The sequence below is a fragment of the Cavia porcellus genome, unplaced genomic scaffold (assembly GCF_034190915.1).
Source record: "Cavia porcellus strain 051 isolate PalLab524CR breed Dunkin Hartley unplaced genomic scaffold, mCavPor4.1 scaffold_2, whole genome shotgun sequence".
Classification (NCBI taxonomy): domain Eukaryota; kingdom Metazoa; phylum Chordata; class Mammalia; order Rodentia; family Caviidae; genus Cavia; species Cavia porcellus.
In genome coordinates, this window is record NW_026947485.1 from 31,215,112 (window position 1) to 31,233,896 (window position 18,785).

The window sequence follows — 18,785 nt, forward strand, 5'->3', positions numbered from 1 at the left end:
CTATAAAGGGTACAAAATGAGAAAAAAATAAAATTGTATACACTGTTGAGTAATACAGAAGAATGCAATAAGAAAAACTAAATACATATTATATAGGACAAATAGAAAAATAACAAAACAGATTTAAAAACAATCAGCAATTACATTAAATGTAAATGGATTACTCTATTTAAAAATAGTGTCATGATCCATCAAAAATAAAACCCCACTACATATCACCTAAAAGAGACATAATTAAATATTAGGATATAGAAATATTGAAAGGAAAAAATTGAAAAAGACATCTTACGTATGTATTTCTAAAGAAAGTCGGCATAGATACACTATTATCAACAAATTAGACTTCAAAATGAAAAGCGTTACTATAGATAAAAAGAAAGTTGCCTAAGAATAAAAGATTTAATACTAGGGATGTATGTATTTATAGTTGTATTTATTCAACAACAAAATGTTGAAATGGATCAAAAGGAGCAACAGAAAAATCTTCACTTACACTGTGAGATTTAACAGACTTCTCCTGTTAACTAATGAGACAAATAAGGAACAGGAGGCGGTGCCGAGGGGAGGGAGAATACGAAGGATTGAACCATAAAATTGTTAAAAACCATCCTAGTGGACAAATAATACATTACAACCAACGACTGCATACTATATGCTGTTTATAAGAACACAAGGAATGTTGGGAGCCTGCCATATTACCCATGAGAATATAGCCACAAGATGGCGTCCGCCTACCGCCTCGCTGCTCCCCCGCCCATCGTGTGCCCAAGATGGCGCACACATCCTGCTTCCTGGTTCTTGCTCGGCTTACTGTCCCCGCCATATATGGTAATGATTGATTGCTTCCTTGTTGCCGCCCAATCGCCTGTCCCCACGTGTAATCCCATGATTGGATAACATTAGCTATATAAGTATAGGAAGTGCCCGACGCACAACACGTAGGAAGCCGTCAAGGACGGACGTGTATTGAGGTTGTAGCCCAGTCAATAAAGGAGCCTGCAGAGACAAAGTGTTCGTGTGCCTCATTCTGCGGGACAGACGCGGCGCTGGACAAAGGAATATGCACAAAAAATAATTAATGTGGGGGCCACAAAGCAAATTTCAAGTGGCTGAAATTATAAAGAATAGTGTTCATGGGTTATAGAGCAATAACTGGGTATGTTTTGTTATTATTGAAATAAATGCAAGAATAGAAGATCTAAAATCTTACAAAATTGAGCAATATAATTTAAAATAATCCATTGACCAAAAAGAATAAAAGAAGGTAGAAATTATGTACTTTTCAATGAAATTAAATAAAACCATGATGAATTTTAGAGGGCACTGAAGGACAGGCGTAACAGGCTCAGCATACTGACTGCCACCATTAGCAATGAAGAAAGGCTGAAAATTCATGTCCTAAGCGTCTATCTTAAAAAGGTTTAAAAAATTAAGCATTTTAATGCATACAAGGAAGATAATAATAAGAAAAAAACACAAATTAATAAGGTAACAAAAATACAACCAAAACAAAATTGGTTCTTTGAGAAAAATAATAAATGTGTTATATCTCATACAACAGAGGAAAAACTACTAATATTACTATATATTTCAAGAGACATTAAATGACAATAAGGTATTATACAAGCAATTTTATGCTCATGAATTTAAAACTCTAGATGGAATAAATTTCTGAAGAAACTTATGGCCTGTGAAAACAAATACATGATGAAATAGATAAAGGTGCTTAATCTCACATCAATTATAGAAATTGAATCTATAATTTAAGGTCTTCCCCAAAGAAACTATCAGGCCAAGGTGAGCTCATCAGTGGCTTCTTTCAACACCTGAAAAATCTAATTGAGACATTCAAAAGAGGGAAGACACTTCCCAACTTGTTTCATGAAGCCAGAGTAGTTCTTATTCCAAAAACAGAAAAGGATGTTAAAAGAAAATTACATGACTAATGTCTGATTCCTAAAGTTGAGATCACACTAGAGGTATCAGCTAGAGACATTTTGTCCAAAAATTGTATAAGTGATTCAAAACTATGATTACAAATCTGCCAGAGGAGATCCTGCAAAATCTTCCTTTGCCAAGCTCCACTGATTTCCCAAAAAGACTCTTGCTAATCATTTGCTCCTTAGGACTCAGTATTGTCTTTTAAATTATCTTCTTATCTCCTAAACAAAGTCTAGATTTCTCTCGGTTTTGACATCAAGTCTTACATACTTTATTTTTTCTAGAACTGGGGATTCAAACAGGGCCCCGTGAATGCTAGGCATTTGCTTTACCACTGAGCAACAGCCCCCAGCCCTTTCTATTTTATTTAGAGACAGGATCTCGCTAAGTTCCCAAATGGCATGGTTGCGATCCTCCTGCCTTCACCTCCTAGAGTGCTGGAATTATAGGCATGTACCACAGTGCTTGGACAATATTCCTAGGCACTGTAATATGAATTTAGTCCACTATTATCTGTGGAAAGTTGGGTCTCAGAAGAGAAATGTTGGCTGCTACGTAACTTGCTTAAGTCAGCTATGTCATATTGGCCTTTGGGTTTTATTTTCAACATTATTATCCCATTTCCAGTACTACATGCCTTCAAGTGTTTTCATACCTGATGGAAGTCACCCACTTGCCGGACATAACCAGCCACTTCGTTATCAGATTTAAAGATCTTCCAAACTTTTCTTCGTATCCTCGGGTATTTCTGGGTTCCTTTCCAGTCCATGGTCATCAAGGAGCGCTCCGTCAGGGAAGCTGCCACGATGATGTCCAGTTGGCCATTGTAGAGCAGAACCTGGAATGAAATCAGGCCATCAGCAAACACAGGATTCAGAAAATGAAGCCAGTGAACTGATTTAAACAGAGAGTGAGTCAGTGAGAGAGAAAAGGAAATTTGAAGTTCTTTGATACCATGCTCAAAGAGGTCAGCCTGGCAGATCAGAGTGCCACATTTCAGAGAGCCACACATACCAGAAACCATTGTTTTTTCTAACGGTATTATTCATAGTAATAATTCTGTATAGTAATCTGCAAAGTGTATGCTCTTGGTTGCAAAAATATTTATAGTGTATTGTCCAGGAAATGTGCAACATATATATATATATATATATATATATATGATCTCTCTGTGTGTGCTCTTCAAATGATTGCATAGCTAGGACTATGGTTGCATTTTCATATAACTAAAGAATACTGCATCTAGGATTTCACCTGCCTTTCCTTAACTTTGGATTCAGACTTTTCAGGAGCTAGCAAATGGGGTTTTCTCTCAGGTGTTGCTAATCCATATTGCTCTGTCCTCCTACACTGAGTTCAGTAATGACTGTAATTTTTTGAAGTAGAAAGATAGATGTGGGTGCCTCAGTTGTGTTACTTGTTGGAGGAAGCTATGCTTGCCATGCCACTTCTAAGGCATCCTTTTTTTAAATATGATAGCCAAAAGAAAAGAATGTCTTGTTTTCCTAGAATGCTACCCTCTAAACTGATGGATATCATAGGAAAAACAATGCTGAAACAACTCTTCTCTTTGCACATCACACAAATTGTGGAAAAGACTGAAAAATTTTGAGATTCTCTTGTCTCAGTAATCCCAATTTATGGAGTGTATTCTATCAAGATAAGCCCACATAAAATTTATGCAACTATATTCATTATCATTTTAACTAAGACAAAAACACAATCTAAAAGTCTTATAGTTGTTAAGTAATTAAACAAATAGGAATAGCAGAATTCAACCTGATATTTTAAACACATTGAAATATTTAATTGAGGGCCAGGGATATAGCTCAGTGGCATAAACACCTGCCTCGCAAGTGCAAGGTCATGAGTTTGATTCTGAGTACCAAAATAAAATCAAACATTCAATTGTGCCACATTACAATATGGGAAATGCTTATCCTATATATGATACTAAGTATGAAAGTTGAAAGTCAAATATAAGGTATATCACAATTATGAATACAGAACAGGTATAATCATTCACATACAAAAACTGAAGTTTGAAAAAGAAATACAGTTCATTACTCAAAATGGTAGAAATATGAGTAATTTTTCCATTTGTTTCCTGCTCTTCTTACATTATTTTATGAAAATAATACAATATCAGTCATGATAAAATATTGCCCCTCTACTCAACAGGAAGGCTTTCCCCATCTCCATGCGACCCTTGATCTATTTAGAGCTGTGAATGGGTCTGAGCACAAGGTTTGGCTGAATCCTTGATATCATATACATATATTCCCTGCATATGTTTCCTTCTCTGCCTTCATGATGCAGGCTTCTTAAAAGGCTTAAACATAATTTAAAAGCCCACTCCAAATCCTCAAGCAGCAATGGGACAGGATTTAGAGGAAAGAGCCCAGTCCCCTGGTGCAGAAATATGCAATCTTCCATGTTACTAGTGACCAATAACACCCTCCACAATCTTACACAGACACCCAAAGCAAACAGTCCAGATAGATTTCAAGCCTCTTTTGAAAATTCAGCTCAACTGCAGCAATAAAATATTTGCATTGTTTAGATATACAAAAAAAAAAAAAAAAGCAAAACACCTCTGCCTCAAAGGCCTTGAGGACTATGGCCTCATATGACTATGCAAAACCTTCTACAGCTCTTTTGGCCCATAGTGGAAATAATTATATATGATGGGTACCAGTGAATAGGCCTAGATGCTTCATAATTCTAGGAAGGCCTGATTTATAGCTGCTTAAGAAAGATAATAATGTACAAAATGATTTCTTTTTTAGTATTCAATCAAAATATGCTGATTAATAGGCAAATACACAAGTATTTATCTATTTTTGTTCTCCATGGCCACCATATACAGCTTGTATCTTCTTTCAGAAGGTCCTTTCCAGTTATCTTTACTATCAGGAGTATATTTGAAAGTCAATGTCAATTTCTTTTCATTTTAAGAGACAACAGCAAAAATCCACAGGTTACAGTTAAACAAATAAATAGGTTTATAGGCACAGAAGTACAGGACTTGTTTGTTGAACTGAACTGAGCTATGTCCCTTCCTGTTAAGACTCATTACAAACAGGAGCACCAACTCTCTGGAACAAGGCAGTGGAGGTTGGAACTGCATAGTTTTGTGCATGCAATCCGTAGAAGGCCTACATTTTGGGGTGAACGGAAATCCATTCTTTGCAATGGGCGTGTAAGTCAAATATGATAACAACAAAAATAGAATAATGATTATAGTGATTAGTCTTCTTTGTCAGAGAGACTGGACTAGAAAAGATGCCTAGAAAATTGGTTACAACACACTTGTGCGTATGTTTGTGAGGATGCTTCCAGAGATGAGCAGCAGGTAGCACAGCGAACTGGAGGAGAAAAGACACACTCTGAACATAAGAAGAAACATTCAATGGCCTGGGTGTCATGATAGAGCAAAAAAGCAAAAGCAGAGGTAAATCTGCGCATGTGTCCATGCTACCCATGTTGAATGGGTGCAGTTTTTGCTCCTGCCATCACCTGGGGACATCAGATGCCAGGCCAGATTCTTTAGCTTTTAACAAAAACTTGTACCAGTGACTCTCCCATAGTCTCTGGGCCTTTGAATGGGACAGCATCACTAGTCCCTTGGAGGCTCCCTGCTTTTAGACTGAACAGTTTACTGGTTTCCCTGATCTCTAGCCCACAGAGATGGGCCGTTGTGGGGCTCTTCAGCCTCTGGCTGTGTGCAATATTCTAATAAATATTTTGTTACAATGACACATATTCTATTGGTTCTGGTCCTCTAAGAATCTAATACAATGATCAAGCAAAGTGATTTTAGAGCTAACCTTAAAAGGAGCCAACATTCAATATAAGAAATTCTGAAGCTTTTATTTTTATCAAAATTTGTATTTACTACCTTAACTGCCCATAGGAGTGTCCTGTGCCTGTAGGTTGCTGTGGGCTGGATGGGTGGGTGAGATACTGCAGGAGCCAATGCCTGTGAGTTGAGAAGCCAGTGGGTATGGTTGGTCCTGAAGCCAAGGGAATGCATTGGCTACCTATACCCTGACTTTCAAGGTTCCAGGACAGCACCAAAGCCTGACACGTTGGCTGATCACAATGGATTTGCACACCCTTACCCCACTTTCTCCGGGTAGGAGGACCAATTCTCTCTGTTTGTCCCAGACTGAGCAGTTTCCCAGGCCCATCGATGCTAAAACTGGGACAGTATGGGACAAACCTACCCCTGAGGCTTACTGGTATTTTAAGCAACAAGCTCTAAAGCCAGAGGATCAGAGACCAAAATGAATGCAGCTTTCAGTTACACTTCCCTTGTCAGAATGATTAGAACAAAATAGGAGAGGATTGGTTGGAGTTTGCTTCCAGTGATGTATCAGGCACGTGGAACACTGACGTTCCTTTCTGTTTAGCTGTGAGGCGTTGGTTAAGGAATAAGGGCATTCCTTACAGAGCCTGTCTTTTTAGTCCCTCAAGGGCTCACTCCCTAGGTCACTGAAATCACTGGTTACACAGTGACATGAAAAAATGTTTCTCATATGAAGCAAAAAAAAATTAAAAACCATGATTCTACTTGCTTTTATTCTGTAATTATCCAATTTAAAACGTGCTTCAAACTTGGGGAGGAAAGACATCAAAATTCTGGCAACTAAAACAAAGTATGATGAATTTGCTTTAGCTTGATTGTTGTCTATGTTTTTTTTTTTTTTCCTTGTCAATGTGGCTAATATCTTTTATATTGAAAAAAAATAGCATAATGAAAAATAACCAACAGAGGCTGTGTACTTCAGTTTGACAAAAGATGGGTCTTTTGGGGGAATAATTTGGAATAATTAAACTATTACCAGCTTCCAAGTTTTTATAATGAATAGTCATAAACTTTAATTTTTGTTCATAAGATAATCTTTAAAAAACACATTCCATAATTTAAGCATTTATGTGAGATGGAAGATATTTGGATGACAGGCTTTTTTGTGTCTGTTTGAGACAAGGTTTGCTATGTGCAGCTCAGGCTAGCCTTGAATTTGCACCAGCCCTCTTGCCTCAGCCTCCTGAGTGCTGGAATTAAAGCATATGCCACCATGCCTGGTACAAGCATTTTTTTTAACTTTGTCAAACAAGCAGTGATGAAAAATACATTTTAATTTTTAGTTTTTAACTTACAGAGTGCTTTCATTGGCATATGGCTTTATTTCCATCTTCTTTATAAAGTAAGGACAAGAAAGATTATACTGGACATCTTCACTTTGCTGTTACAGAAACTGATATAAGGAGGTTCCAGAAGGAGTTCTAGATCTCAGAACTTCCAAACTCTTTCCTATAATTATGTCCGAAAGGAGCTCAATTCTTTCAAACCAACACACATTCATTGACTCCTTCACAACTAAATGTTTAGTGCTCCTGAAAGGTCTCTGGAATCTGACAGCTGATTGAGTGTAAGACACAGTCTCTGTCTCCAGTTTAGAAACAATCTTGGCCTGTTTGTCCAACTCTGCTGACATCTCTCATTCTTCTCTTCAACTCTATAGACAAGGATGCCCACAGTTGGCAGCAGAAGCCTCAGTCCTAGCTCTGTCTAGGCTGCTGCAGAATTCTACCAACAACTCAAGGTCAGAGACTCTCAACATTTGTATCTTTAGCCTTTGCATGGTGGGGCTGCTGCTGCCCCACTCCCTAATCTATTGACAAATTCTGAGTGAAGAATTCTAATATTTAGAGGTTTTGTGCAATGCTGTACAGGATCATCTGCTGTTTTTCTTTGTCCATGTCTACTCTCTCCTCTCTTAATGATTGTATTTCAGGCAGCCCTTTTCTCACTGGATACAGCTTCAGGGGTACCTGTCAATCATGCTGCACTTCCTGCTCCACGGGAAGCACATAACACACCCCAGTGGTCCTCCCCTAGGAAGTGGGCAGAGGGACACAGGTTTTCTTGAGGTGTCTGCCCACTCATTTTTCTAACTAGATCCCTAGGATTTGCCTAGACCTTTGTCTTTCTTCATCTTAGTTCTCAGTTATTCTAAGAATTCTGTGATCCATTGTATGTTTTAATCAATTCCTCTCAAGTAACTAGATTTGTTTCTATTGCGAAAAATCATGAAATACAAATGCATACATCATTGGACCAGGGCCATTCATGCTAACACGCTGTAACTGGCAATACCCAAACACATGGATCAACTTTTCAGAACTTCCATCTTCTTTTCTGGGCATCAAGATGGTATGATCTATGCCAAATTACAGTGAGAATCAATGAGAATACGTACTCAAGGCTCTTAGCCCAGAGCCGGAGATATGGGACAGGTGTTAGTGCATTTAGTCTTCCCCTTTTTTAGCAAACTGATAATCTGATAATGATTTCAAAGACTTTTAATGAAGCAGTCTTTTAAAAGAAACCTTCAGAATATGTAGGTGGTCTTTTTGTGTCTAATACCTGGTTGTCTCTTTTGGATAGAGGCCAACAGGGGGAGGACACCCAGCTAACATTAACTCTGTGTATTCAAACTCTTAAGATCACATACTCTTCACTGTTAATTCTATTAACACACTGGCCACAGTCCTTCAGTCTTTTCATGAAAGAGTCATAAATTTAAAAATTTATTTCTCCAAAATATATTTAATTTTGAAGCATGGAGTTCAAGATCACAAGGAATTTGCCCCATGCTTAAATGTTAGATAAGTAAAGAGTATAGCTTTGTAAAGGAAAATTCTGAATAATACTAGTGCTCTCTCATTGTTACGCTGCAGGAACTGTGCTAAAAATTTAGTAACACTCTCAGAAGATAGGTGTTTCTATTCCTAGACACAAAGAGGCAGAGTACAGGGAGGTGAGCCAGTGTGCCCATGACCATCTACTGTGTGACAGAGACTGAAGTATAGATTTGCAGGAGTTTCAACTGTGTGCTTTCAAGCCCTCTTACACAGCCTCAGGTCATTATTCCACAAAGATCACACCCAAACAGTGCTTTGTTCTGTATAGACAAACACAAGGGGCAAACTTAAAGGGAAATGTGACTCTTTGGAAAGAAGGATAGCTGTTTATAGTATAGGATGGAGGACCTATGCAGCCAGTTATGTGTTGTCACTGAAAGCTCTAAAAGATTCGCCATCACTGGTTTAGGCAGTAGGCTCTGGCTAGATTTGTACTCCAGCTCTATGACCGATTAGCAGAATTATCCTGAGTTAATCCTAAATTAATGTATCCAGAACTCAGTTTCTTCACCTGTAAGGTGAGTATAAGAAAAATACATGTGAACCAGGAGAATTACATAATATACTGCATATGATTCTCTGAGCATATCAGGATTAAATGTTTAAAAATGAACATTTTTGATAATGTTATCACTGTCCCCACATTTGAAGCAAGATAAAATACATGCTAGCTCACAAATTTCCAAATGAAATATTGTCCATGGATTAGATTTGTGACTTAGGCTATCAGAGTTAGAATTTTAACATAGCTGTCCTGTGTCACTGATCTGACACAACAGCAGAAGTGTACGAAAGTCTTCAACTCCAGCCTGGCGCAGGCAGCCAAGACCTGCACTCACCGAGAGTGAATTCGGATATGTCATCTACTCCCTCTGGCCCTTAATTCTGTCTGTGAAATGGAATATTCAAGGGTTGTTGTGGGAGACAGAGAGATGAGCAGGGTTTTACCAATGTTTTTACTACTCTGTATCAAGGATAAACTAAAAAGCAAGCAAGCAAGCAAATACCTCTACTTGAATGTAGAGATTTTAAACCCATTTGGCTGAGACCTGTGTTCAGCTCACAAATATGTTCATTTAATTTCATTAATTTTTTTCTTTTCATTTGGATGTCAGTGTTATGGGTTAAATGTTTGTGTCTTCCCTAAATCTCTATGTTGAAGCTCCCAATATGATGGTATAAGGAGATGGAGCCTTTGGGAAGTGATCAGTTCATGAAGGTAGAGCCCTCCCAAATGGGACCCGTGCCCTTATAAAAGACACTCCAGGGATTGGTCTAATGCTCTTTTCTGCTCTCTGAACATACCAAGTCAATAACCCGCAGTCAAGATGAGCACCTTCACCGAAGTGTCCGTGCTGGCACTCTGATCTCAGATGTCCTGCCTCAAGAACTGTGAGAGATAAATTTCTGTTTTTTCCTAGCTACCAAGTCTATGGAATGGTGTTATAGGACCCTATACTGAGACAGGCGATACCTGCATATTGGGGGGTGCTGGGCTTATATTTTTACCCTGCCACCGTGAGCTGACAGTAGGCAGGGGCTCTCCGCATCAGACACAATCTCACCTTTCCCTAGTTAGTGTCTTTACACAGAAAGACATAGGGCACTTGTCACTTACAACACTTGTGATAATGTTTTAGGGGTTTGGTTTTTTTTTTTTTTTTTTTTTTTTTTTTTTTTTTTTTTTGGCTTTTTCGTTTTTATCGATACCAGGGATCGAACTCACGACTGTCTGCTTGCAAGACAGGTGCTTATGCCACTGAGCTAAATCCCCAGGTTTGTTTTTTAAAATGGGAAAATTGTTTCTCTGGCCCTGAATCTGTCATGGATTAAAAAATTAAAGAAGAACGAAAGATCAAAAAATCAGTATGTGTGAATTCAATTCCGTTCATTTAGTCCCTCCCTGGAGCTGCAAGCTGTGGAGTGTCACTGCCTCTAAAATGGAAAGGGAGTGGCCTTTGTTGGAGTTGAAGAGTGCAAGCTCACTTGGGTATGCAGAATGCTTGTTTGCTTGTTTAACTAGCTCGTGTGAAATCTCTCTTTATTCAATGAATATTTTTGGAGAGCCGAGGGACTGTGCACCCAGGGACTAGATATGAAAAGAGGTGACCCTTGTCCTTCTCATGTGGGTTTTTTTTTTTTTTTAACTATTCAAAACAGTGAATAATTAGAAAAGGAAAGTCACGTTAGTTCTTTTATTCTTGAAGTTTTCTTTAGAAGCGAGGTCAACAAATGTCAGTTTTATATTCTTGTGTTCCCTCCTAAAAACTTAAGCCATTTTTGACAAATCGTAAATTTCAGGTCCTCAAAATACATACATCAGTAGTTAATTCATAAATTTAACCCTTGCAAGAAAAATCTCTCCCTTGTATGGACTTCACAAGCAGGGTCAGATGACGATCTTGCAGAGCTATGCCTCTAACAGGTAATTGGGTAGATGGAAAGCAACTAACCATGTTAGCCACCAGCAGAAAAGTACCTTGTAGACTCATTTAAAATGGAGAGATCCTATACCCTCTAGACTCAGATTTTCACTTTGATAAACTTAGGGGATGCAAAACCAGATAATCAAATGTGAAAAACAGAATTTGTGCTTTTGATACACTGTATAAACCTTGGAAGAGAGGGTATGGGGCAGAGCTGCATATAAATGTGTGTTCTGGAGTATTTTATTGTTGCCAGTATAAAAGTATAAAATTAAAAATAAAATCACCTGCAGTCCATTTACTGACCTAAACTTTATCTGTCTTTTTGTTTTGTTAAAGAAACAAAACAAAACACAAAACATGTGTCACTAACAAAGAACACAAAGCTTTTCTCTTTATGGTCTTCTTACTCCTCCACTTATTAGGAAAATTACAGAAAACTGTGCACAAAAAGCCTTTGCTCTTTTGGTACAACAGGAAAGCAAATGTGCTTTTGTGAGAAGGCTGGATTTTTGTTGTTGCATTTTTAGATGAAAGATTTATGTTTATATTTTGGCCCATTTACAATACATCATAATACTTTGCAGACAAAGTTATGCTCTTTTCCCAATGATCTAGTGACCTTAATCTCTAACATTTTGTGGTTTCCTGTTTGGGGAAATGATTGAACAGCAGCCTAAGCTATTCCAGGCTGCACGGCATTCCCAGTTGGCCTCTATCTGTCTTATTTTTGAGTGTTCTCCTGTTCAGTAATCAAAAAAAAAAAAAAATTTTTTTTAAAAAGAAACTTCCCTACAGATGCTAAATCGATGAAACTCCTACAACACGTCCTCCACATTTCCACCTCTGGCTACTTTACTTATCATTCTTCTATTACAAACTCCAAGGGAGCCAGGGGTTCTTTCTGCTTGAGGCAATTAGCATGACTCACTGGAAGTTTTCCTCTGAACAGAAGAGAATCAGTTTTACTAATATCCAGTTCAACAAATGATAATTCCCAGGAGTTTCCCAAAAGCTCAGTACTCAAACAAAGAACTGTAATTCAGCTGAGGAGCGTAACATTCAACAACTAGAGGCAGAGTTGCTACCCTTCCTTTGGATGAGGTCTTGGTCCCACTGCCCATGGTTCACATTTCAGCCTGCTTTCTGGTGTTCTTGTAGGGTGTCAGAGATGTGATAGGGAGGAAGCCCATTTCCTCCGGGATGCTGGGGGAAGAGTGGGATACCAAAGTAATGCAACTATTGAATGACATATTGACCACTTCTGTAACCAAGCTGTTCTTATAGAAAGAGGTTCTGTTTCCAAATTTAAATGAAAAGGAAGACAAAGAAATGGGGAATGTGAACTGAGAATAAACACCCACCATGTGCCTGCCAATCCCCTACACACCGGTTTTGCCAACATGCATAAAGAGAAATGAAAGCAGAGCGCCATTTCTGAGTGTCCAGTGATTACATAAATCATATAGCCAAAATATTGCTGCTTTCTAGCAATATAATTTAGCTTTTAGATGGTAATAAGCAGCAAAGCCAACTTGAAAAGGATCCAGAAAGCCACCACTTCAACCCAGTGACCTTTAAAGAGAAGTTCAACGACCTGAAACAGCACACTTAAAATGACTTTCAATAATAATTTACAATAATATTTTCCCTATAGTTTGAATATAAAAGTCCTGGAGGTCCTTCTGAGGGGTCTTTTGCTTTGCCTCTTATTTCAGGGTCTATACTGATGGCCCCTTTCTCATTCCCTTTGCTGTCAAAAATTTGAGAAACTAGATTGAACGAATTGCAAGTACCCCAGATGTGCTAAATTCCCAGACTAATCTTAGCAAAGAATTGTCCTCCCTGGTTTCCGGAGGTCAGCTTCCAGGTCACAATCAAAGGTCATATCCAAACACTACATGCTTGTCAATCCTTTAACCCCACTGGCAGTTGGGTCCAAGAGTCATTTTTTTCCACTTTGCACATCATTAAATATATTTAATTAAGAAGCATTCATCTACCCACAACTCAATCAACCCAGAAATAGCCTTGCAAATAAAAAACCCTCTAATTTATAGATAGTTAAGTATATACCATCAACCTACCCGGCTCAATCCAGAGGCTACTGTATGCTTAAAATGTAGCTAGCCCAAATTAAGATATACTATAAATCTAAGATGCACATCAGACTTAGAAGGCTTAGTACAAACTATAGAACGTAAAATATCTCAGTCATTTTTAGCATTGTTTGCAAATTGATACACATTTTAACGTATAGTATTAAAGACAGTGTATTATTAAAATTGATTTCATCTGTTGCTTTTATATATTTTAACATGTCTCCTAGAAAATTTAAAATTACATAAGTGGCTGGCATTATATTTCTGTTGTTCAGCACTGCTATACTACATTTCCTCAGGTTTAAAACACAATAGCACTACTAAAAAATTGAGTGAATTCACCCAGGATTACGGGGAGGAGTAGGGAAACCAGAAATAGTACTCTTATGCAGTACTGGAATGGGAGATGACCCTTCCATCTAATCTAATCCTGAGTGCCAGCAGAGAGAATAAGGCAGCCTAGCCACAGGAGAAATGCTAACCAAATTGCAAAGGCATAAATCTAGAGGCTCAGAAGGCACTAAGGCCAGTGAAAGGCAGGCCGAGAGTGTCCAGCAAGCATCAGCGGGGTGCACACTATCCATTATGGATTCTAATTGGCCCACTGACATTTCCTTCTCCCATAAGACACTTGCTTTTCAAGTTGAAAAAATTCTAGATGGAGATTACTTTGTCTTCCACTTATAAGAGGACTGAGAGTGACAGTCAGTAGGAATTCATCTAAAGAGCTCAAAAACCCACCTCTAGGAGTCTAACTTGCACCTGTTACCAATCCCCAGATCCCCACCCAGGAGGGTAGTACCATTAATGAAAGGTTTCCAAACAGGTTGATCTCATAGAAGGAAGTAAGAGCCTGGTTGCCTGGTTTACTTTTCCCATTTTTTACAAGAGAAAAGCTTACCTGTTACTGTGCTCTTTATGTTTTTATCTACACAGGAAAACCTGGTATCAGTCAGGTGCAAGATTCTCTGCCTCACTCTTTCAATGGCTCTATTCATCAAAGCCACCCCATTAGCTTGCAATTAGGTTTTTTGGTGGATTTTTCCTCTTCCAAAAACAAAACTATCCCCTGTTCAGAGAATAAAGTATCCTTTTCCCTTTTCTTTCCAGAGAATGTCAAATGGGTTCTAAAGGATGGAAATCACTGTAACAAATAAGGGGACTGGCAGGAGGCTGCAGAAATAGACTGAATATGCAGAATGAAGAGAGCACAGAGGGGCAAGAAAATCAAGATGCAGAGGGCAGAGGTGGGCATCTGCCCAGGCTCTTCTTTCTGAAGGTTTGGCTCAAGGCACCAGCTTTATTCAGTCATGGTAACATAGGAATGCTCTGCTGTTGTGCTGACCATTCCCCAGTGACAAGACTTGGGAGCAATAGTAACAATAATAAGCAAGGTGGCACAGGCTGGCCATGCAAGGGTGTAGCAGGACAGCTTCTACCATGTAGGCTGGGCAAACCCAATGGTGAAAATGTCCTGGGAAGAGCCCCGGAGCTGGCAGCTGTGGCATCTTTGACTAATAGACCAGAGCCAACTGCCACTGAATTGTTATCTGTTCACAGATGGAAGAACAGAAACTGTGGTGGGAATGGCTCTAGACTTAAGGTCAGATTGAGTGACAAACAGATTCAAATGATGATAATGATGATGAATGAAAAAAATAAACACACACACACACACACACACAAAAAAAGCATTGGTCTTTTGTGTTACTCTGTCCCATCTGATATGCTGACACTCCAACATACAGGTTAATTTAACAACTCAAGCCCAATCCATGCACTAAACATGACTAAAACCAATTGTTTGTTTTTTAAAAAAATAATCAAATTTCTACTATCTTCCCACACTTCAGTGGATGATGCTAGGCATGCACTGTTGTGAAGATCCAATCCTTTAAAACAACTGTGTCATCTTTTTTGCCTTTTGTTCTGCTATACTATGGCATAAGTAATAAAGACTGAGTGCCCAGCATGGTGACATTTATTATTGCATAATAAATAGTACTAAATATATTCAGAAAGAAATACTTCCTCCAACTTTTCCCAATGTATCTTTCCAAAGTACAGACAACTGATGGAACGGTCTGTTTCACAGCAGTTGGATTCCTAGCAACTAGATTTAATTATGCATCTCCTTGCTTATTGTCAGTTCCCTAGAATCTGCAAAAGAATGGTATTGTCATTTATTATCTTTCTCTCCGAAGTACCTTTGCCCTGCTATAGATAGGTGACTTCAGACTAAACTGAACTTTTCCTGTTGTCATAAATTACAATGTACTGTCTAATGTTTTGAGCATAATATACTTTCAAGTAACAAAGCCCTTGCAAGATGATGATATTGCATCAAGCAACTCTACACAGTTCCTGGGGTAGAATACAGAATGGCTTAATAAAATAAAAATAAAAGAGCCATGCACACTCTCTTATTTTGAACATTTCCCCTGAAAAAAATTTAAAATATAAACAGAAAAATATTTCAAAAGTGTAGCAAATTCAGGGGAAATAAAATTCCATTTCATAATTTATGGGTCTTCACTTTTCCTTGTGTTCATTGAAATGCTTAAAGTTTAAAAAGTTTAAAGCCAAGAAGTATGCTTCATTAAAATATTAATGCTACGCTTCCATTTGGATTATAACCGAAACAAGTAAAATGAATTCACAAGGAATTCTGTGGAATAAATTGGTTTTTGAACGAATGCATTTGTATTTGCCTGTAAACTGGCAGTTGCTTATCGATTGGTTAGAATTACATAAAACAAATGTCCCACAATGAGGACCCCTCTCCTCTACCATGCTTCACTGGAAGCTACTCTCTTCTCCCACAGGTTTCTCATGGAATGGTGCTGGTACTGCCTTCACTATCTTCAAAGGGACAAAAAAGTGACTACAAAGTCAACAAATCAGACTTCGTTATTATGGTTTGAGGGAAGCCTTCATTCCATGAACAATTGAAGACTTAGGCTCATTAAGTGTTAAATTTTTCTTTGTATTCTAGACACTTATCAAACCTAGTTTCCTGGCTAATGGTACCATACATATTTTGCCATCAGGAGAAATTCTTAAGAGAAATGCCACAAGCAATTAGACTGCTAATGTGAGTTTGATTTACTAGAAATATTTACCTTTCAAACTTCTGTGGCACATCCATAAATCAGAAACTATCCATTCCTAAATGAAGGTTTTTTGATAGCCTCGGATAAGTAAATAAAACTCTAATGACCTGGGTGTTAAGATTTCAGTCTGGCAGTGAAGCTGAGAAACATTAAGATCCTCAATTCTGAAGATGCAATTAGGTGAAATTTAATGAGCTGTAGAATGATGTGACAGGGAAATGTAACTTTATATTTACAATTTCCTGACTAGATGAACTTTTAAACACAACATCTTAAGCCTTACCCCACAGCCACTTAACTTTTAAAAGCACAAGCATATGTTGATAAGAAGTAGCATCTGGCAATGGTACCTTGTGAAACTCCACTGGTCTTCTAAATAGCTTGGCAAGAGGAGCCACCTCACATCCAAGGACAATGAGCAGCCTTTGTATATAGAGCTATTGCTTCTATTTGTTAAAATAATGGTTTCATGTGGGAAATATGTAACACACAGTCACTTGTTTACACATAGTATTTATTCATTTATCTGGTACTGGGAATTGAACTCAGGATCCTGTGCTTGCTAGACAGATGCTGTGCCGCTGAGCTACACACAGTCTTTGAAAATATACATAACAAGGAAAAGGGAATTTGAAAACATCTACAAAATCTTTTAGGAAAACAGAAACAATGAAACTCCTCCTTTATCATGAAGGACTAAGGGACCAGAGAACCTCTACATGAAGTTTCAAAGCCAAAGCTCTTGCAGAATATGGATTAGGTTTCCAAGATTTTAGAGATGCCCTATCCATCTACTACCACGTTCCACTACTTTAAAAATTATAATACATCTTATAATCAAAATAAAAATATATTTTTTTATTTTAACTGCTATTAAGAGGAAGGAACATTCAGGTGATGAATTATTTGCATCTATTATAATTGAATGTAAATTTGTTGTAAAGACAGTTTATTGCCATCTGTGTTTATTCCTGCATCCTTTAAATCTTTCCTTCTCTCCCTCTTTTCCCCAAATAGATTGCACACTACTGTGTGCTATTTGCAAGATTAGGCAACTAAATTAGCACCTTTATGGAGTGGGCCATGATCGGTATTCTTTTTCAAATTCTCCAGGTTATACCAAGGTGCCAAGAGAATAACAACGGTCATAGAAGTACAGTTTCAGAATCACAAGGAAAGGGAAGAGTAAAGGAAGTAAAAGGCATTAAGTAACATCTACTTCCTGACAAGCCTTTTATCACTTCCTTTGTTCCCCCTGTAATTCTCCCATTTATTAAAATTTATTGAGTGTCTACTATGTGCAAGGCCTTGTGCTAAGCCCTGGATATAGAGTGCTGAAAAAAACAGCTAAGACAGCTGCTTTCATGATGCTCACTGCCTGTAATACAGATAAAACCTTACAGATTGAAAGATAAAAGTTAAGTTCCAAACCACTTGACTTCCGACACCGAGTGCACTTCAAAGCCACCATCAGGAAGATGTAAGGGAATGTGATTTGCAAAGTAAATCATATGTCTCCCACTAGGCATGCAGAGCCAGGGACAAAAGATTTCATTTTCTGCTATTTTGGGTCATGTCATCATGTTCTACGAGTGAGGAAAATTGGTAGGATTCTTTGCAAGTGGATCAGTGTCTTGGCCTTCACTATAATGCCACACAATTTTCTGCAGCCTGCTGAGACACTTTCAGGGCTCTGCCACAGTGAGAGGTCCAAACGATCACTGAGTACTCACAATTCAGTCAACTAACTCTCTGCAAAGTGCTAGCTGCAGTCCGCCTCCTTTAAAATCTCATTATGAATATTGGACATGTGACAAAGAACCTACATGATCAATGCATGATTTATGCTTGAATAGAAATACCACAGGACCCCTTTATATTAGTTCAAATATAGTATATTTCAATAATGCTAATAAAAAAGAACAAAGGATGCAAAAATATTGTAGTATATCTGTAAGTTTAGAGGCATAACAGTAAACACAAGCACAAATGCACTATTCCTTAAGAGTTAGTATGCTACTGATACCACTTAATGTACCCAATTATTTCTGTCCTGCCCCAACCCTGTCTCCCCCACAAGATAATCACTATCCTGGAGTTCAGGTTTAAAATTTCCCTCCCTTTGAACAAAAAGTTTTGACGTAAATGAATATATCCTGCAATCACATATGATACACTTGTGATTGTTTTGCACATGTTCTGTTTGTAATCTGCTGTGACATCCTTTTCTCACTTGACATTACATTTCTAAGAGTCTCCGTGTTGTTATATCTTGCTATAGTTTATTAATTTCTATTGATGAAAACTAAGAGCTAAACTTATAGAGTTTTGTGCAGAAAACATACAATTCTTTGTTACCTTGGGTTAGACACTGGTTTCTTAGATATAGTGCCAAAATCATATGCAATGAAAGAAAACAGAAATTGGAGACCAAAACTAATTTGGAGCTTTGATGGATACCATCAAGAAAATGAAAATACAACCCAGAA

The 18,785-nt window shown here is 37.9% G+C and overlaps 1 protein-coding gene across 3 annotated transcripts in view; it reads right to left on the reverse strand.

Moving 5' to 3' along the window:
- Cpvl (carboxypeptidase vitellogenic like) overlaps window positions 1-18,785 on the reverse strand; it is a 123,718-nt gene that overhangs the window by 22,528 nt on the left and 82,405 nt on the right. For all 3 annotated transcript variants that reach the window (XM_013150475.3, XM_013150474.3, XM_063239985.1), the window contains exon 12: window positions 2,597-2,779. In XM_013150475.3, the coding sequence (XP_013005929.1) occupies window positions 2,597-2,779 (183 nt within the window). The remainder of the gene's footprint in view (window positions 1-2,596; window positions 2,780-18,785) is intronic.